The sequence below is a fragment of the Genypterus blacodes genome, unplaced genomic scaffold, assembly GCF_046128005.1.
Source record: "Genypterus blacodes isolate CSIRO-AG114 ecotype Tasmania unplaced genomic scaffold, CSIRO-AGI_Gbla_v1 ptg000058l_1, whole genome shotgun sequence".
Lineage (NCBI taxonomy): Eukaryota > Metazoa > Chordata > Actinopteri > Ophidiiformes > Ophidiidae > Genypterus > Genypterus blacodes.
The window spans coordinates 528,825-548,672 of record NW_027466870.1 but is presented as its reverse complement, the minus strand read 5'-3'; the positions used below and the strand labels follow the sequence as shown (position 1 = coordinate 548,672).

General features: G+C 42.3%; 2 protein-coding genes across 4 annotated transcripts; one reads left to right on the top strand and one right to left on the bottom strand.

The window, feature by feature from the left end:
- Window positions 1-514: 514 nt before the first annotated feature.
- mau2 (MAU2 sister chromatid cohesion factor) lies at window positions 515-7,359 on the bottom strand. 3 transcript variants are annotated; one of them, XM_076153401.1, is made up of 19 exons: window positions 7,094-7,359; window positions 6,691-6,774; window positions 6,441-6,536; window positions 6,119-6,213; window positions 5,701-5,728; window positions 5,346-5,501; window positions 5,155-5,226; window positions 4,921-5,067; window positions 4,326-4,416; window positions 4,136-4,239; window positions 3,893-3,970; window positions 3,541-3,606; window positions 3,373-3,456; window positions 3,056-3,105; window positions 2,886-2,963; window positions 2,685-2,796; window positions 2,430-2,520; window positions 2,089-2,216; window positions 515-1,973 (listed from the first exon to the last, which is right to left on the bottom strand). In XM_076153401.1, the coding sequence occupies exons 1-19, from the start codon at window positions 7,325-7,327 to the stop codon at window positions 1,899-1,901; spliced, it is 1,869 nt and encodes a 622-aa protein (XP_076009516.1). In that variant the 5' UTR covers window positions 7,328-7,359; the 3' UTR covers window positions 515-1,898. The 3 variants fall into 3 exon arrangements, with proteins under 3 accessions (XP_076009516.1, XP_076009515.1, XP_076009518.1); XM_076153400.1 differs by having other exon boundaries at window positions 4,921-5,226; XM_076153403.1 differs by lacking the exon at window positions 5,155-5,226.
- Window positions 7,360-8,987: 1,628 nt separating this feature from the next.
- On the top strand, window positions 8,988-13,837 carry LOC143003063 (mitochondrial coenzyme A transporter SLC25A42-like). The gene is made up of 8 exons (XM_076153541.1): window positions 8,988-9,336; window positions 9,712-9,824; window positions 10,988-11,099; window positions 11,563-11,588; window positions 11,812-11,978; window positions 12,105-12,221; window positions 12,381-12,532; window positions 12,771-13,837. The coding sequence occupies exons 2-8, from the start codon at window positions 9,753-9,755 to the stop codon at window positions 13,094-13,096; spliced, it is 972 nt and encodes a 323-aa protein (XP_076009656.1). The 5' UTR covers window positions 8,988-9,336; window positions 9,712-9,752; the 3' UTR covers window positions 13,097-13,837.
- The last annotated feature ends 6,011 nt before the right edge of the window (window positions 13,838-19,848 follow it).

Sequence of the window (19,848 nt, the reverse complement as noted above, 5' to 3'; positions counted from 1 at the left end):
AATGGGGAATAACATAAAGGACGCTGGACGCAGCTGGTGCTCATCTGCAAATATTCTACCAAACAACAAAGGTTCACAAGGATAAAAGCCTCCACGGTTTAAGCTCACACTCCCGCTTTGTTTCTGTGCTGTCAAGTCCAGAGGATGAAGAGACTTGTATGACAAATGCACTTTTTCAGGTATTCTCTTCTCAAAACAAATGGATTACTTACAATGATCTTAATGAAGAAGCTGTTCAAATGAAATGAAAATGTATCTCCTTGTCTAGATTTTCTTTTGTGTGTTGACGAGTTCTTTGACACAGAGAAGCTGAGAAGAGAATAAAGAATTGGTTGATTTGAGTCATAGAAGATACCAAAATGTCATGTTCAAAGAATTTTCCGTGAACATTTAATCAGTGAGGGTTTAAAGTTAGTTTTGAAATGTCTACCGAGCACCAACATTCTGGGAGGAGCTGTGATAATGGAAGCAATCTCTGAACTTAACTGTTTAGCAAACAAGCAAATGACAAGTGTTCAATTATTTGTTTTATTGGAAAATTATTGAAAACAACATAAGCATTAAAAACATAGGCATTGGATAGATTATGGCCAGTACTCGAGCTTAAACTGTGTCCTTACAGAGTGCCTTAAATACCAAGCATTGAGATTTCTACATAGGATAGCTAAAAATACATATCACACTTTACTAAATTGAATTTATAAAATGTCACTGTACAATAAAGGTTCAACAAGTGGCAAATCTATACAAACATCCTGTAAAGAAACCCATGAAGTATAACTATCGAGACAAATTAAAATATTACAAAATAAAAATAAATGGACTTTTTGTATAGCTGAAGATTACTGTGAGCTCCAAAAATCCAAACACGATGATTTGTGAAATTAATACATTAACAGGGATTCATACACTGTGGAACATGCTGTATAGGTTCCACAACATAATTTATGGAGAAAAAAAATAAATCATTATTTTGTATGTGCATATGTGTGTAAATGTGTGTTCAACAGTAAAAAAGTGGCTGCCCTCACAGCAACAACATGATGTGAAATTTAGGAGTACTTGCTTGCATTAACACACACAACAGTGGCATCTCCTGGTCAATTGAGGAACTGCACATAATGGACTTGTGCAGTATTCCAAAACTTTGTGGAATAATTTTTTCAATACTGATCGTCGTTTTACGGTGTGAAACTCTAATGTCTGATTTATCAACACACGCGGTGGTATGTGCAAAAACTCTTCAATCGAATATTTAGTGAAAGCATAACAGGTCTCTGTTCTTTCCAAGATGGGTATTGTGCAACAAATGACGGACCGACAATTCACCGTTAGCATTCCAGGTCAGCAACGATTTGACAGGGAGTCCATATCAGTAACTTCCATGCATGAAACAAACAGCATCCATACAAAAAAAGAAAGAAAAGTCCAAGGTGTAAAATATTTACCAACAGTTACAAAAATATGAACATGAATAAATTGAATAAATTAATTTCTTCTACATTTTTTACTACTGTCCCCATCTATCCCCTTTATTTTCCAACAAATGGAAAAGGAACCTGGTTAACGTAGGGAAGGGTTCTTGATATCTGAGGCGAAGAAGCCCTTGTGTCGCCGTGTGTCCTGCTCTAATCAAGAGTCTAACCCTACTTTTTTAGATTTCATAAGCATCCATGCCATCCGAAAACTGTAGTGGTGACTGTTTTACCATTCTGAACATGACAGGATACCGCCAGGAGACCACCAAGACAAGGTAATAGACTGAAAGCCCAAACTGTGCTGCCTGGTGGACCGAATAGAATCTCGACGGCAGTGGTCGAGATAGTAGGTGAGCAGGCATCCATCTGTTGCATGTGATAATTTACTAGCTACCGCCACATGATCGATATACAGGTTCCTTATAGCAGGCTTGCTAGACTGGTGGTGGGGCCGTTTTGGGCTTGGATCTGGACAGGTGGAGGGCCGTCAGTCCACTGAAAACACACAGAAAGAGAGAGAGAGTGAGACGGACAGTCAATACAGAGGTTCAATCTGGTATAGCTACAGAATGAGAAGTGACAGTAATGACACGTTAACTGTTTCACATACACTGATGAGATTATGCTCTGGAAGGCTGCAGGCGGCGATGTGGTCTTGCAGCAGCTGCTGGGAGAAGTTCTGGTGCATCTGGGCTGCTTCATGGGCCTCCATGGTGCTGCCCAGGGCCTTGTTCAAGTCTGTAAGTGTAACACAATCAAAACCCCCTCTGATTAACAGCATTTATTTTTGCTTCTTGTGAGCACCGGTCATAGAGAGCTGAGATTCTATGAAGCATTTTAAACTGATGGTAGCAAAATCATGTCTCCCCACAATAAAGAAAATGATCTGTGTCTCCACTGTGAAGCAACAAGTCTAAGAACAGGAATGTAGCATCAAATCAAATGACAAACCTTTCAACAGCGCTGAGGACCACAGCTGGACAGACATGTCAGGGATCTTGCTGGCGAGCTGCATTGCTGGCACAACCATGTTGTTACTTTCCTAAGGAGAAGAGAGCAACTTTCAGAGCAGGTACAATCTGACCATAGTGATCAGTCATAACTACTACATAGGGACTTCAGGCACTCCCACATATAAATCGTGCAAATGTGGTGCAACTTAATGGAAACTAGTCAAAAGGACAGTTGTGTTTTATCTAGTCTTACTCTGTGGTTGCCCAGCACATAGAAGATGTGGCCCAGCAGAACCAGGGAGCAGGCAGTCAATCTGTTCAGGTCCTCTGCATTGGACATCTTCAGGGTTTCCCTCAGAAAACGTCTACATGAAAGAGTAAAAAGTAAAATGTTTTCAGTTGAAGTTGGATCTGAATTTGCAATCAAAGGATTCAACACGGGGAGGATCCGTACTTGGCCTCATTGTAGCGTCCTTGGAAGAAAGACAGCAGCCCTCTGATGTAGAAAGCAGCAGCACGGAGACAATGGGAGCTGAATGAGGAGGAGGAACAAGGAGTTGCATAGTTAATAACCTGAAACAATTGTATCACAAGGCATAAAGTTCATTGTTACTTTGTCCTTACCTGACTGGGAAGTTGTGATCTGGGTTTATTCTCTCTAGGAGGCTGTACAACTGAGGGAGGAATAAGAGAGAATGCTTTTGTGTTTGTCTTTGTTGTGCATAAATCAGAGGGAAGATAACCCAAAGGTCCCAGCAGTGAATCCCAAATATGTGACTCAGATATGAAAGCAGTTGTGATCTATCAAGCAACAACAATAGGTTAACGTTGTGTAACCTAGAATAAAGCAAGCAAACAGTATAAAACAACATCACTGCTGGTTGTGTTTGGATGCTGGAGTGTGGACCAGTGTGTAAGATCAAACAAACATCTTCACTGACCTCCTGATGTCTGTTCCCTTCCCTTATGTAGACACTGGCCAGGTTGGTGACAATGTACGTCCATAGTTCCTGGTGTGTGGTGAGCTGGAAGACAAAACAAAGATATGCACGTTGAAGAGCAGAAGGGACAACTCCACAGTGTGTGTGAGCAGATGTGTGAGCACTCACCCGCAGGGCCGTGGTAAACTGGGCTTCTGCATTATCCATACAATTCACAGAGATACAGTACAGACCCTGAGGGAGAAGAACAAGTTATGTAAATGCTCTGATTCTACTTTCGCGTGATTTCATTTCTAGATGAATTTCATGGTTGTACTAAGTGTGAGGCTTTCCATGAACTCGACACACAGCAGTCATGTGTTCTTTCTCCCGCTTTTAGTATTTAGTTGTGGTGTATTGTCCAAGGTTCAGAAGGGGTGGAAGATTAGTTTCAATCTTGGTCGTTGCAATTCTCTCTCCCATGCAAGCATACAGGTCTACACACAACAGACCAGAGTGTGCGGAGGCTGAAAATACTCACTAATAGTGTGTGAAGCTGAGCAGCGTGGTTGGTGAATAACCTGGGGGATTGTTGGCACAGCTGACACACCTGAGAAATCTGGAGGGACAAAACAGAGACCATGTTCACACTCACATCCTAAGTGACGCACAGATGATTGGCTTTTTGATTTAATGTTGCAAAACCAAAATCTCCCATGTCCCTGAACTTTGCCCAGACCATATTCAATACAACATTGATTATTGCAAACCAGAGTCGAAGTACCTCTTGCAATGCAGTAGCCTTGTGGCCCGTGACGAGTCGACACATGATGATGTGCTCCAGTAGAATGACTTGAAAGGTAGAGAGGATGGGGCTGCAGTCCAACACTGAAACAGAGACATTCAATGGAAAAGTGTGGTTAAGAAAATGCAAAATACTGTGAGTGAGTGAGTGAACACAGGATCATACTCACTTTTTAGTTTCTCTAGTTGCATGAGGGCCTTGTCTGTGTACTTCTGGGCTTTCTCCAGATAGCCTGCTTGCATGGAGTGCATGACTGTGACCTGAAAAATGAAAGAAAACACACATTAAACACAGTGAACCACGTCAGCGTAGTGACATTGATAAGTCACTATCAATCGATGCAGCTTCGCGGTATGAATGAAAACTGGGCTTTAATATTTGTGGTCTCTCTGAAATTGGTTTCAACAGTACATTGCAGATCAAAGCTGATCTCACAGCAGATTATGAGTGAATGTAAAATTTTTCAGGCAGCATGTTTACAATCCAATGTGTTGTTTGAAAGTTAAACTGCGACCACAAATAACCTGGTAGGTGTGATTTACAGCAGTTTCAACCATAAAAGGACACAAACTAAATTGTCATAACAATTCTACTCTTTGGTAAGAACCAATACCAGAGTAAATCCCAAAGGGCATGTTGGATTACTGCCTTTTAATCTGCTTTTCTTTTCAAATCCAAACTGTTAACAGTCCCCGTGTTGTTGTGGATGAGATTATAACTTCTCTGAGCTTTAATGGGACGCAGAAAGAGAGGGGGGCCATTACCAAATATACGAGGACACACATGTGCTCCTTGGGCAGCCAGTGGAAGAGGTCGGCTGGGTTGCTGGGCAGAATCTCATCGTCATGGAGTGTAGAGATGGTCTGGATGCACTGCTGAAGCTGCTTCAGACATGGCTTCACACTCTTCACCTGGGAAGAGGAAAACACAGCACGTGATATATACCGACTCACATCCTGGTAATGTTTGATAGACGCACGTTGAAATTGTTTCATCACCTCCGCAGCCTTCACACAATCATTATGGAGACCAATGGAGACTGGCGGCATTGACCAGTCTACTCTAGACTCCTAAAAACACATGTGACAGAGGACCTTTTTGCCTGACTACCAGAAATACATTTGAGTTGTCAAACCTCTAATACACCAAATGTTGCCTACTTTGTCTAATCCCACCTGCCCGCATTTACCTGTCCAGCATCCAGGTAGTGTGTGACCTGAAGGACCAGAAAGAACACCCTGAGGGATTCCTTCTGGATGGGATTTCCCTGCCAGTTCTCGACGATGGTGCCACACAGAGTGAGCAGAGGATGGACTTCCCCCAGTTTCCTCTCCATTAGCAGCAACTGGAGGAAGAGCAGAGAACAATTAAGAACAGAGCCTTCAACTCTTTTCTTTTTCAATCAACCATTATATGACTGTTGTTTATTGTTGCCATTGTGCTACAGCATTTATATAAATGATGTAATGGGAAAGTTAAGTGAATGTCTAAACCTTAAATCACTTTATTCAGCCTTGATTATGACAAGCAATAACAGTACTCACCATTCCTTTACTAAGGAGAAATAATGCCCTGTTAAAAAACAAAAAACAAAGATCAGGTCACTTTGTCCACCATCATGTCATATAAACACATTTCTCTTCTCTCAATATCTTTTTATAGCATGGGTGCACTGACACCGGGTGAGTGCACACCAGTGCAGACTGGGTCCTGGTGTTCGATAAACGCCGATCATTTACAAAAGGTTGCTAGTCTGATCGTCACAAAACCTTTGTGAATTTAACAATGTGTAAGAAATGAGAGGAACAAGTGGCACATTTAGCTGTAACCAGTCTTGTTGGAGGCGGGTCAGCATTAGTACAGAACTTTGAACTAGTCTCAAAGTTAGTGTTGAAGTAATAATAATAAAGTAAAATTTGATCTATTACATTAAAAATCCACCAATTATTCAGTCAAAGGTACCTGGTGTATTCTGAGCCGACCACTCTGGCGTACTCGGCTCCAACTCCCAGCAGGTCACATGCTGACACCAAGTCCTTCTCTAGTGTGTGCAGTTGCTGGAGGAGAAAACAAAAAACATGTTATTAGTTGTTAAGCCTTTGCAGCTATTCGATTACAACAGTCTCATCATATCTTATGGAAACACTCTGCAAGCAAAACAGTGACATTAGCTTATGGTAATGACTTGTGAAGGTTACCCTAAATATATTCAAATCACGCACTGTTTACAAGTCATATCAATGTCATTAGCGTGAGTGATGAATAACAATGACATAAGTCATACCGCCAACTGGAACAACAGCCTGCAGTGCCAGTACGGTGTCTGCTGTGAGATCTGGATCGCCTTCCGCAATAAGGGTTTTGCAGAATCCACCAAATTCTGCAAATTAATTAAGAGACGAACAGTTAATACTCATTTGCAACAGTGTGCAGGACGATGAGATAATCCACTGCATCTTTTGAAACAACCCACACACAAGGTTGCACACTGATGTTAGCACAACGTACTGAGTGTTTTCCTAAACAGTGTTTACCTGCTGGCAGAAGAGCTCTGACAAAATGCTGGCAGCCTCGAATTTGACATCTTCAAACTGCGGGAGTTGTTGAGAAATGTACCACTAAAAGACAAACGAAGACATGTTAGCGGCGTCATTTTGTCCAACATGCTATCCCCTCTAGAGCAACAACATTTCCACACTGAGCCCGGTGATGCCGGTAAAACAGCGAAAGTGGGCGACTCGGGTCAAATGTCTAGTAAAACTACATATTAAATGAAACGCTAAAATGTCTTCCACCTAAACATTTCCGCGAATTCACTCATTGTAACGCAATAACTACTTTTCATCCTTCCCCATTTCCCTTTTCGCTGCCCGAGGCCTACACTCGTCCCCTCCGCAGCTGCATCCCCGCTCTTTCCCAGATGAAATGGGCCCTCACCGCTTTCTCCAGGTGGCTGCGGGCCAGCTCGCTGTTCTTGGTGTGGTTGTAGAGAACCGAGCCAAGCTGGAGATGCGTTCGGGCCTCGATCCTCTGCGGGGGCTTGAACTGAAACACGGCCTGTAGACAGTGCACACACAGTCGAATTTTGGGTGGACTCGAGGTTCGGAAATGCTCCGCAAAGCCGAGAAGGGCGAGGTACCAAGGCTCCGGGGCCTCTACGTTTGACGCCATTTTATCCGACAACAACAAGTTTTCCAGCTCTATGGCCGGATTCTCGGGTTGCCAGATTCTGTCGTCGATAGTCAACAACAAGTCGTGAAATTCCTCAAAACCTAGAAAAGACACGATGAACATAACTTTGTCAACATTTCCTCATATTTTACAAATCATTTATGTTTAGTAGGTGGCATTATGCACGTTAAATTGTTATATTTAAAGAGACTCCTGAGAAAAGGCAGGAATGACTGTTTATTAATTTGCAGGGGATTCACCAAATTGTTCCATGAAGCATTTCTCTATATTGTTGACCGTCTCCTGTTCTATCATGGGTTCCTCTGATTTCACGCTCAGAGTTTGCTCACTCATCAACTTGGGTTCTTCTTTCTTAGCTTTGATTCTGGATTCTTCGAGATTCTGCTGTGGCTTTAAGTCAGCTTCTTCATCTTCACACTGCTGCTTCAGTGTCTCAGCATGTTCAAGCAGGGCTGCCTGGCCCACCTCTTCCTTAGGTTTAGATTGTGATGCTGTCGATGCCAGACTCTCTTGAGATCCACATAGGCGGCGGTCTCTGCTGCTAGTGACACAAACCTGTACAACACTGTGTCTTTGTCTAACATCATCTTGTCCTGCTTTCGTCTTTGCCGGTGGGGATTCTTCCCTAGCTGCAATCCAGTCCATGGTTGTTTCCATAAATTTTCTGACAGGGGCCATTTCCTGTTCAAACCACTTCTGTTGCTCTATTTTGTCTTCTTCGGACAGACACCTTTCAACATCCTTGTTAGAGTGAATGAACTCATCTCGAGTCGGTGTAAAATCATACTCCATCATATTCGTCACAGTTTGCGAACATTGAAAAACTCTCATTGACGTTTCTACTCCCACTATTATACTTCTCAGGTCTTTCAATCTGTGATGCCTGTCTGCAATGTATTTTTGCAATTCTTCTGATGCTTTCTCCATTGCATCCGTGCTTCCATTTTCCTGTTCGTCTGCCATTGTGTCATGGTAATATCTCCAAGGGTTGTCGGAAAACAACGGTATATGTTCCCTTTTTCAAAGCTCCTGTTATCCTCTGCTGTCATCGGACAATACCTAGTTTACTAAACTGCCCTTTGATTAGGTATGTCTATTTGAATACATGTCTCAATGTACGTCCTAATGTGTGATCAAACAGCTGTTGCTTCCAATGTTGTTTGCCAGTCTCAGACACTAAAGGTTCTTATCTTAAATACATGTTAATAATGTCATCCAACAAGGTGATGTCATTGACCGAACAATATTGACATCTCCAATAAAAAATTAAAAAAAATGATGTCATCCAAACAAACAAATGGCAACAATTATGTCACACTTATACACCCCTCTCACACGTAGCTACTTCTGGTAGTTTTGTCATTGTGTGGGGAAATGCTCTGAAACTAAACAACGTGAACAAGTACAAGTACATGAGGAAAAAAACAAACAAGCCAAACTTGTAATTAAAAAAAAAGTTATTATTATCCTTTAATCATTTGAACTTTGGCGATATTAAGATATAAATAGCAAAGATAAAAAAGTAAAAACTGCTCTTCGTTGTGCGCGGTTGTTCCACTGGCATAAATCTGGCAACCCAATGTTATAGCAATTCTCGCGATATTTCGCTACAACGCTGGGATTGGCTACTGGTTAATGTAGTCCAAAATAGAGACATGCGTTGCCCCAGTTTTCCTTGAGACCTTGTACAGACCAAATAATCTTGTGCACGGCGTTGAGCAGCAGCTTCGCGCAGAGTTTCCTTGCAGGTTTCGTCTAAAAATAGCGAAGAGACCGCTGCAGGTTTTTACAACTGGCTGTCACGGTAACCTTCAGGAAAGCCAACAACGCGGAGACGTGAAGGCATCCACAGCAGCACCGCCACCACCAGCACCAGCAACCTGCGGGCAACAAACTAATGTTTACAACAATTTGGACAGACTGGTGACTAAGAACACACTACGAAGATCTTTAAACACGGACTACTCTTTGCGAAAACACAAAACAAGGTAACGATCGTGCATAAAACGACAAGACAAATCTAGATTTACGAGCTTTAGTTATCGCAGGCCTTGTTTTGATTATTTTACTAAAAAAAACATTGTTTTGCAGTTGATTTCTTTGAGGCGTGGCCGATAAATAATAGAATCACATCGGCCTTATTGACAAGCGACTGCCAGTCACGGATTATTTCGACATGTTTTGATACTTTGTTTTAAGAATAACACTTTGATTGATCAGTAGAGATGAATGTCGTCATGCATGCGTGTGTTTACAGGGCTTGTTCATGGAGCCCTGTGCCATTGCGACATAACTGGCCGTGCCACTGTGTAATTATTTGACCCATTTCTTCCCTTTGTGTGTGTGTGTGTTTTCGTCTGCAGCGGCTGTCCTGAATGAGTGACTAGACAATTCATTTGCACACATGGCCCACGGTGTCACGGTGCACGACCACCAGGGAGCCGTGCTGTCCCTGCCGCCCTCCAGCCAACCACAGGTGATTCATGCTCCTCTACTTGGGTTTGTGTACAGAACAACTCATCTTATTGTTGTTAGTTTGACATTTTAAGACAGTAATCGTATTTGTGTCAGAGCTATATTCTTTCCTATCCAACTTTAGAAGTGTGAAATTAAAAAGTTGTAGGAAAATATAGTTGTGGAAGTTGTGATGGATGGGTTATATATAGAAAGCTGCCTAACCCACTATTTATACATAGGGGATTGTGTTAATTATGGCACTGTCTTAACCCTTAAGTTAATGCCTTTGAAAGCCAACATTTGCATATTTGTAATACAGTTTCAGTGTGATTTTTATTGTACTGCACAGTAAGAAACTATATTAAGCTTTTGTGGTGTTGTTGTTGTTGGTGATAATGATACTGCACAGGCTGTGTAGGACATACCTCCTCTAGAACACTGCTGCTGGAAATAGCAGAGCAATGCCACTTATACTGGACTCAGTTTACAGTGAGACAGAATTGTGGCACACTATCTACCCACCTTTAATGTTAGAGATACTGTTGATGTTAAAACAAGAGGATTTTTAATGAGGTGCCTTCATTTGATTCGAGCTGAAAATGTATTGCTGCTCATATGTGTTGGGAAATGAGGCGATCAATGAGGAAACGTGGGAGTTAGACGGCATGTTGACTACATAGAAACATGTGATTATAGAAAGTACCCTCTGATAGATACACTGTAAATAAGCACAGTGATGATATAGTAAGATCAAGGTGCTGTAATAACATCAATATAATATTGTTATTCTATATGTAAATGACTGAAATCCAAAATTCTACGTAAACGATGACTTATCTCGTGGAAAACATGTGTTGCAATACTTGCAAAGAACAAATCTTATCAGCCAGTAAGTGGGTTTACTGGGACGTACCTTCCTCCGTGTACACGAGTCCCTCACCACACACACACACACACACACACACACAAAGATACATACGCGTGACATACTTTAGGGGGGCACAGGTGAGTGCTATCTCATGTGATAGAGCCATAAACATCCAGCTGTTATCTACGTGTAACGTCATAATAGGACAAAATGCTTACACCTATAAGTAGGTTAGGATCATAAAGTTGTTTTGAATTAAGTGCTCAGGTTTTGGTGGAATTTTCTCCCTAATCATTCTGGGTTTATCCTAACAGGACTTGAGGTCCAGATGGACGGCTCTGGACACTCTGCTGTGTGGGGCGTTTGCTGGGGCTGTAGCCAAAACAGTCATCGCACCTCTGGACCGGACCAAGATCATTTTCCAAGGCAAGTCTTATACTCCAGAAAAGTTGGGTTAACAAATAAAATCTAGCCTCGTCCTCACTTCATTAGGGGTGAACACGTACGGTACAATCCAATACAGCAAGGTTGCAATACATTTTCAATCCGCCAGACAGATGATGATTCATCTGTCTCATGATTTCTGAGGTCATACTTTGTGTTGGTGTGCATTATATTGGAAGGTTTGAATGTTTTCTCCACAAGGAAATTAGAAACGCCAACAAAAACCGGAAATTATCAGATTCACATGGAAGAGTGTCAGTGTGAGAATCTTACAAAGTGACCATTGAGTGTGTATGTAAGGGCTGCTTTCCACTGTAATAGCTCTTAAGTAACGTGTAATCTGCTTAGGGGATGCTTTGCTGACACGTGTGTGTGTGTGTGTGTGTGTGTGTGTGTGTGTGTTTGTTATTTCACCTAGTTTCTCTGTTTTTCCCTTGTGCCACAGTGTCCTCAAACCGGTTCTCAGCTAAGGTGAGACCTCTTTCTTCTCCGAAAAATATTTTCTATATCTCTCACTCTCTCACATTCCACACAGACACTGCCACGACATCATTAACAGGCCTGTAGGTCATCCAAACCAATAAGTCACACTCTCAGTCAGTCATTCACTCTTCCAGGATTCAAAGGTCTGCACATGACACCATTTCCTTAACGTGCTTTAGATATCACATGAGCTACTTTCACTCTTATCTAGGAGGCTTTCCGGCTCATCTACTGTACGTACATGAAGGATGGGCTGCTCAGCCTGTGGAGGGGGAACTCTGCCACCATGGTGAGGGTCATGCCCTACGCAGCCATCCAGTTCTGCTCCCACGAACAGTACAAGATTCTGCTGGGGGGCCACTTCGGTTTCCAGGGAAAGTGAGTAAAGACTCTGCTGATCACAATACACGTAAGAGGTTAGAGCAAAGTAATGTAAACAGACTGTGGTATGGTGATATGAACATTATTTGCTGTTATTTACTTGTTTAATATACTCTATTTCAGAGTCCTGCCTCCTTTACCTCGCCTCCTGGCCGGCTCGCTCGCCGGCACCACTGCTGCCATGCTCACCTATCCGCTGGACATGGTGCGAGCCAGGATGGCCGTCACCGCCAAAGAAATGTAAGAGTGTATCTCCTCTTCTCCATTTCTGTGCAGCAAGGGTTTCCTCTCTCTGTTTGGCTTCACTCCGTGGGTGAATTACTCCATTTCGTTCCACTGTTACATGTATCTATCCATTGTTCCTCAGTTAGACGCACTAAACTCTCTTTGCACCCACAGGTACAGCAACATCATGCACGTCTTTGTACGCATCTCACAAGAAGAGGGAATCAAGACCCTTTACAGAGGCTTCACCCCCACCATCCTGGGTGTTATCCCATATGCAGGGATCACATTCTTCACCTATGAGACCCTCAAAAAACTACACACAGGTACTTGGCATTAAATCAACCTGTCTGTAAATGTGTCTGATGTTTAATGTTTAGACAGTTTCTCTTGTTACTTGTGTTAAGTGGCAGGAAAACACTCCTTAGGTGGAGAAAACACCGCCCCACTTTATATCTCATACATCAGGACACCTCGTATTGTGTTGTTGCTTACTTTGCTTACTTCACTCTTAACATTTTGTCCTGTCTTTGTCATTCCTCCTCTCTTTTCTTGCTCTACTAGAAAGAACAAAGCGATCTCAACCGTACCCTCATGAGCGATTGGCCTTCGGTGCCTGTGCAGGACTGATTGGACAGTCGTCCTCTTACCCGCTGGATGTGGTTCGTCGACGCATGCAGACTGCCGGCGTCACCGGCTCAGCCTACGGCACAATCCTGGGCACCATGCGTACGATTGTGACGCAGGAGGGAGTCATACGGGGACTGTACAAAGGCCTGAGCATGAATTGGGTGAAAGGGCCCGTCGCTGTCGGGGTTAGTTTCACCACTTTTGACCTCACACAGGATCTCCTACACAAATTGCATCAGATGGGCTATTTCACCCACTGAGGGAGGAACGGGCGCAATGGAGGGGTGGCGAAAAGCACTGTCACTTGGAGTCTTTGAACTCAAGTCTCTGCACTGGGTCAGTGCAGGGCCATCCTGCTGCACACTCCTTGTGTATGAGATGACAGAGGGGTGGGAGATCTGCAGTGTACACAGAAACACACAGTATCTCCTAACTCATTGCACACTCTGGACTCACAGTCTGGACTCAGAGGCACTATCAACCACAGTTCAGTCAGAAGATAAAAAATGAGCTTATGTGTACATTTGCATTTATCACACATTTGTTTATAAGTTGTAGTACCAACAAGGTGGTAAAGTGAATAACATGAAGGTGAAACGTCCGTGAATAATAAAAGGATTCTGTTTGCTTTAGAGTAGATGTGGGTGGACACGGAGAACCTTATGTGTTCTATTAATCAGATCAAGGTCATACATTTGATTTCTCTCAAATTAATACAGAAAAGACAGAAAGATTTGAAAGAATTTTATAGTATTTAACCCTGAAAGGAAATGGTTAATCATTTACTAGAGTGACATTGCAACTCTCAAATGAAATGCCTGATTATGCAGGGAGATGCTTTGTGGTTGTCATCTGACTGATAATGATGCGGTGTTTTGTGGTTTTGAGCGTGTGGGATGGATGAAAGGAAGTAAATAGAATGACTGATTTGTTTATGGGTGATGAGATTTAAGCAATATAATGAGCGGATGCAGATGAAGTATATGATCAATGAATGTATTGTGTACATAGAGATAGAGAGATATATTTCAGAGTTTAGGTGATGTGTACATTCTTTTTCGTTTGTTTTGTCTTTTTTCTACTGTTCTCACATTGTGCTGATTCTGTCATTGATCTGTATTGCTTTGAATGAATTGTATAGCGTCCATCATGAAATATCTTAATATGCCAAAACGTTCAAATTAATGACTGGATTTTGATGTTGAATCCCGAGTAACTATGTACTTGTAATCCTACTGCTAACATAGATTACACAAATATATTTCCAAAGATAAAAACAGTGTTGTTTCACGCAGAGCAGCTCGTGCAATAAAAGTGTCCTTTCCCAATAGCAGTGAGTCTTTCTGTCCACTTGAGGGCGCCATTTGACACGCAAAGCTTGTGTTAGCATCGGGGACATCAAGAGCCGGAGAGGGAGAACTCTAAAGAATTAAATTAGGATTTTAAGGTTGTATATTTATGATAAATGTATGCATGTATGATACGTGGCGTTTCATAGCCTTAAAGTACAACTGCTTATATCTGCTGCTGTGTAAACTTTCATCAGAGCTGTAGGTTATATTACATGAAGAGGATGTTTACCAAATTAAACACGAATTTTAATATGTTATGCAATACAATATATCATATCTATATTTTTTCACCGAATTCAACATATTTATCGATTTGATTATATATGGTATGATTATATATGATGATAATTTCGAAATGATACGACTTTGGGAGCAGACCTATCCTTAAACTGCCAGTAGGTGGCAGCAGCTGGCAGCAGTTTGATTACGGAGGCGCGTGAGGCTCTGATCACCTCATGGACTGAACTTGACCTGCTCAGCTTTACTGTGATGAGGTCATTTTCTGTTAGTCTGTGGGAAACGTGTTGATGGAGCAAAAGCTGCTGCTGATGTTAAATGCAACATTCTGCGTAAACAGTGAATTTACCTTTTAAAGGAACACGAGAATGAAAGAGCTGCCTGAGTTGTTTTTGGAATGCTTTGTTGTAATGCTTTTGTATTTGTAAAGCACATGTATGAGCTGCATTACAAACTGAACAAATACGTTGAAATTATAGACAAATATACCACATTATTATACATATTTTATTTGTAGTAAAGTATTTTAGTATAATATGAACTGCACAGCAAATAAACAGGAATTATAGATACACATTAAGAACAAGCATACAGAAATATGATTTTTTAAATAGATTTATTCTAAATTTCAGTCACACACTTAACATTCAGGTAAGTGAATTGTATCACAAATTCATCCTATATCACACAGAATAATCACAAAAGAGGTTTACACACATACTGTATATTCAATTTCAATTTAAATAAAACACGGGCGCAACTTGGAAATAATTAAATTCAATATTCTTTAATTATCAATAGTATTTCAAACTGATCAAACATTTCAGGGTCGTCATATTTCAAAGAATAACATTTCCTCCCCATCGTGTTGAGTTACTGCGCAGAGTCGGATGTGACTGTGCGCCAATCTGTCGCAATGGTGACATTCATCGCCATTCACCACCTTCCTCCACCTCTTCCTCTCTAACCAGCTGCTGAGCGTCGCCTCCTGAACTTCACATCAGAGCAGCTGGATGGAGGGAACCTGTCCCTCTGGCTCTCCTCCTCTTTTACCCTTGACCTTGACTGTGAATTGTGGGATACCCTGCCATCCTGGGCTGCAGAGCCACCCAGCCTGGCACTGCAACAATTGAAACAATACCACTGGGTGGAGAACATGGTCGGAGGGCGGGTGCCTGCGAGGAGGAAGAGGAGGAGGAAGAGGAAGAGGAGGAGGAGGGGAGGCTGAAAAGATGTTTCTTGAAGGCGCGGTTGCCATAGGTAACCTGGAACTGTGCCAAGAGAGGAGAGCGAACCATTTGCATGTATTCAAATCTTGCATGAATAATTCACTTTGAAGCCTCTGCCGGAGCACTGGCAGACAATAGCTGTTCACACACACACACACACTAAAACCCACAAATACACACGCCTCCTGCACACACAATTCCAGCCTTATCCCTGGTGAGAAAGGTGAGGAGGTTATACTGGGAGGCACACAGAAATAATGGTTTGCTCCGAAATGAATCAGATTGCTGTGTGTTAAGACAGTGGCAGCGCGCCGGTATAATTTCATTTTGCATTTGATATCTCAGTCATGGTCCAACGAGGCCCCCATTCCTCTTAAACACAACAGAAAATGCGTTTCACAGGAGGGGGCACGGCAACGGATGTTTGACCTTGTGGACGTCGTGGCGTAGGAGGATTAGCAGAGAATATATAGCAATAAAATTCATATATACACACACACACACACTTTAACAACGCTGTGGTTCCAACGCAGAGCCACGCTGGCTGGGATCCAGTCGCCATCACACTGAAGGCCAGCTAGTATTAGCTTCACAAGCACCTGGCTCGCTGGCAGCTTTCATAAATTCAACTGCATTAAAAACGCCTTGAGAGACATTTTATCTAACATAAACGCTCCTGTAAATGTTCCCCTCCCCCTGTAAAGTTACTGTTAAAAAAAACCTCAAGAAAGCAGTGAAAATAATATGAAATCACGTAACCGCGGCGATAAAACTCTGTCAAGAATAGCTATAATCCCTGTATGCATGAATGCTGATATTTACAAGTGGTGGGGACGTCACTCTCTCTCTCCCTCTCTCTCTCTCTCTCCCTCCCGCCCTGCCAGCTCGCTCTCCCACTGCTCAGTCCTGTTAATTTTATAAGATCCAGCGTATTGCCACTTATCGCTGGCAGCATAGTAAAAGCTCCGGGGTCAGTGCATTACCGAGCTGCTGGGCCTCGCTCTTCCATTAGAGGGAGTGTTCAGGCTGTATTGGCCTTCACTCAATCAAATGCGAGCTCAAAACGGCTGCTGCAAGTGCTGACGAGGACACACACACACACACACACACGCGCGCATATACACACATACATAAATGGAGAGTCCCTCAATTCCTGGTTGTCGCATGCATAAATCTGCGCACATAAATCTGGGGCTTGTACTGTACACACACACACACACACACACACACACTCTTGCACATTCTTATTACTGCTCCTTTCCAGCCTGGAGGGGGTAACAGCTTCATTTGCATGTGAGTGTTTGCATTAAAAGAGAGTAAATGCATAGGTGTCTCTGCTTGTATCTCGGCTGACATTTTCACAGCCTGGCATTTGAACAGACTGGAGTCTAAATGAGTCGCAGCCTCCTCCGTGTGTGTGGATCAGGTGAGACGCAACAGAGGGGAGCGATGGGGGGGCCAAAGCGACCAGCAGAGAAAAGACGCAGGGGGTCCCCAAAATAGAAAACATGAAATAGAATTTGTCGACGTGGGACAACTGATAGAGAATTGGGTTGGAATTATGTTTTTACAATCAGACAGGAAAAGAGGTCAGGTTTTATGCCGAGGTAATGTCAAGGTCGTAAAAAGTTCAAGATAAGTCGCTTCACGTGGTGACGAAGGTCCTCTGACTACATCCACGTGACCTTAGCTGCCATCTGCTCAGAGTTATTGTACAAATAAAAGCGTTCTATGATCATTCCTGGGAAAAATAAAAATAAATTAACATGCTTAGGTTCATCAAAAGACTACAAGCTTTTGTTATTATAGTTTTATTCTGATAGGAGACGGTGGTTTGGGTCTCAATTCTCTGTAACAATTATAAAGATTTTTTTTTTACCCATAGACGTTTCGACAGTGCACATGTGATATAGAATGAGTTTAGTCATGATGTATCATACAGGGAGTCATGGTGCAGCATGACATCAGTGGGGTGGGTGACGAACTTGGTTTGAGCCCCAGACCCTCAAGACGTCCAGGCACGCCCCTGTGGTTTTAGAGGAAAATGCAGAAAACAGTTCACAATTTCAAACCTGAGACGAAAAACATACATGTTCGACTGGAAACTTTTCTCTTTTTTTTAATCTCTTTTCCACGGGATAATTGTTAATATGCTTTTATGCATACATGTGATGGGTTCTTGGTCCAGGTCTTTGCTCCAATATTCTACCGAGCTTCATCAAATCAGAAACAATCCAAAGAGGATCAGAACAGAAGTTTATTGGTGGATTTCATAACTTTACGACAATCATGTATACATGCATGGAATCATCAGGAGAACAGAAAGAGAAGGAGTTTAGGTAGAAAAAGGCGGAGTCACAGCAGAAGGAGGCCACCTTAACTCTCTGCAGGAGAGAAAGAGTTCTTCAGCCTGAGGAGGAGGAAGGTGATGACCTCCAAAGTGAGAACAACAGGCTCCAAAAACAGCCTACAAAAAAAGAAGAAGCTCCTCAGTTACTTCATCTTAGCATCTCAACAAGGAGGAGGAGCCAGAGGAGGACAAAGAGCTGGAGGTCAAGGGCAAGGAGGAGGACACAAAGATGGGCATCAAGGAGGAGAAGGAGCCACAGGTGAAGAACAAGGACTCTGTGTGTGACTCTACACTTTTGAGAGCGTCGTTGTAGTGTAACGTTTGGTTACGATGATGCAGCTGGAAGCAAACTGCCATGAAAGGATGAAGAATAAAAATGGAGAGGAAGAGGAAGAAAGAAGCAGCAGCAGCAGCAGAAGAAAATTATTCTAATTAAACACCTTATACACATTTGGTTCCAGTGCAGAAAGAATCACAGTCTGTCCCCGCCCTCTGCCAAGATGTAGCCAATCACAGCGCGGCATTTTCGTTGCTTTTGCAAACAGTGGAGAGGGTTTCAAATATATTTATTACAATGAATTTTATTTTTCATGTAATGTCATTCTTTATCATTTATTTAATTTTATGTATTGTTTTTGGTTTCAGTAGTATTTAGTCAGTTTTATTTTTATCTTGTTTATTTGTATGTATTTTATTCTAATACTAATGCGACACAAAATACAAAGCACTTCTCAGTTCTGTATTTATATATACATTTCATATTTTCTAAATGCTCACCCTCTCATCTTATCATATTTCCCCCCCATATTGGCCTCTGTGTCCCCATATTGTACCTCAAAGTGAAGAGCTGGACACAGAGGTGATTATCATTTTTATTTATATTATTTATTCATTTTTGTAACGTAGAAAGACTTATTCTTTCATATTAGTATTCTTCCCAAAAATACACTATTAAGTTCAAATGCAAGTGAGGTTGTGTCTATATGCTTTTTAACATGAAAGAAATATCTTAGAAGCTATTTATGATATTTAGAGTAATGTGATGTTTCATTTCATGTAACAAACACGAGCACTTTGTGTTTCAGTTCAGCTCTTTGTACTTCACATATTTATTTGTTTGACCGACAGTTTAGATCTTGTGTGCGCTTGAAAATGTATTTGTATTTTCATCATTGAAAAATATTTTTTAACATTTAAACATAGATAGTTTGGATTTGTGATCATTTCATTTTCATAAACAGTCTCTTTGTCCATCCTTGTCCGTTGTGTATCTCAGCATATTTGCACCCTGGAATCAGTGGGTGTGTGTCAATTTATAAACATGTATGTATTTTTGTCTAAGAGGGAAGGCCAAGTGTGTTTGTGTGTGTGTGTGTGTGTGTGTGTGTGTGTGTGTGGGTGTGTGTGTGGATGTGTGGGTGGACGGATGAAGGCGAAGGCTCTGACAAACTTTGCATGAGAATGGCCGGGGTCCTGTGAACCTTCTGCTCCCTGAGTCCACATTCAATGGCATCGCTGCAGTTAGCATGACAAACTAGGCTCCAAGTTCTCAGACTTTTTAATGCAGCCAACCGACCTTCCCCCCCACCCTCACCCCCACCTCCTCCACCCCCCCACCCCCCTCCCATCCAGGTCCTGACTTCAACATAACCCCCTTTTGGCAGCCCCTCACCCTCGACTTGCTCCTCTGTGCAAACTGAGGGCTGAGCCTACACTTTTTATTAGGTGTCTGGGGGAACACCAAGTTCACGGGAGCCGGGGAGATGACCCCTGGCCCCCGTGCAATGTGCACACACACACACACACACACGCAGAGAGAGGGAGAGAAAGAAAGAAGGAGAATT

Bases quoted from the DNA above. Each gene is read 5' to 3' on its own strand.
- mau2 (XM_076153400.1), bottom strand. From the start codon at position 7,327: ATGGCGTCAAACGTAGAGGCCCCGGAGCCTTGGTACCTCGCCCTTCTC. The intron at 5,729-6,118 runs GTACCTTTGACT...GTTTTTTAACAG, and splicing joins GTCGGCTCAGAATACACCAG to GGCATTATTTCTCCTTAGTA. The intron at 4,240-4,325 runs GTGAGTATGATC...TCTCTGTTTCAG, and splicing joins GCAACTAGAGAAACTAAAAA to TGTTGGACTGCAGCCCCATC.
- LOC143003063 (XM_076153541.1), top strand. From the start codon at position 9,753: ATGGCCCACGGTGTCACGGTGCACGACCACCAGGGAGCCGTGCTGTCC. The intron at 11,100-11,562 runs GCAAGTCTTATA...CTTGTGCCACAG, and splicing joins GACCAAGATCATTTTCCAAG to TGTCCTCAAACCGGTTCTCA. The intron at 12,222-12,380 runs GTAAGAGTGTAT...TTGCACCCACAG, and splicing joins GCCGTCACCGCCAAAGAAAT to GTACAGCAACATCATGCACG.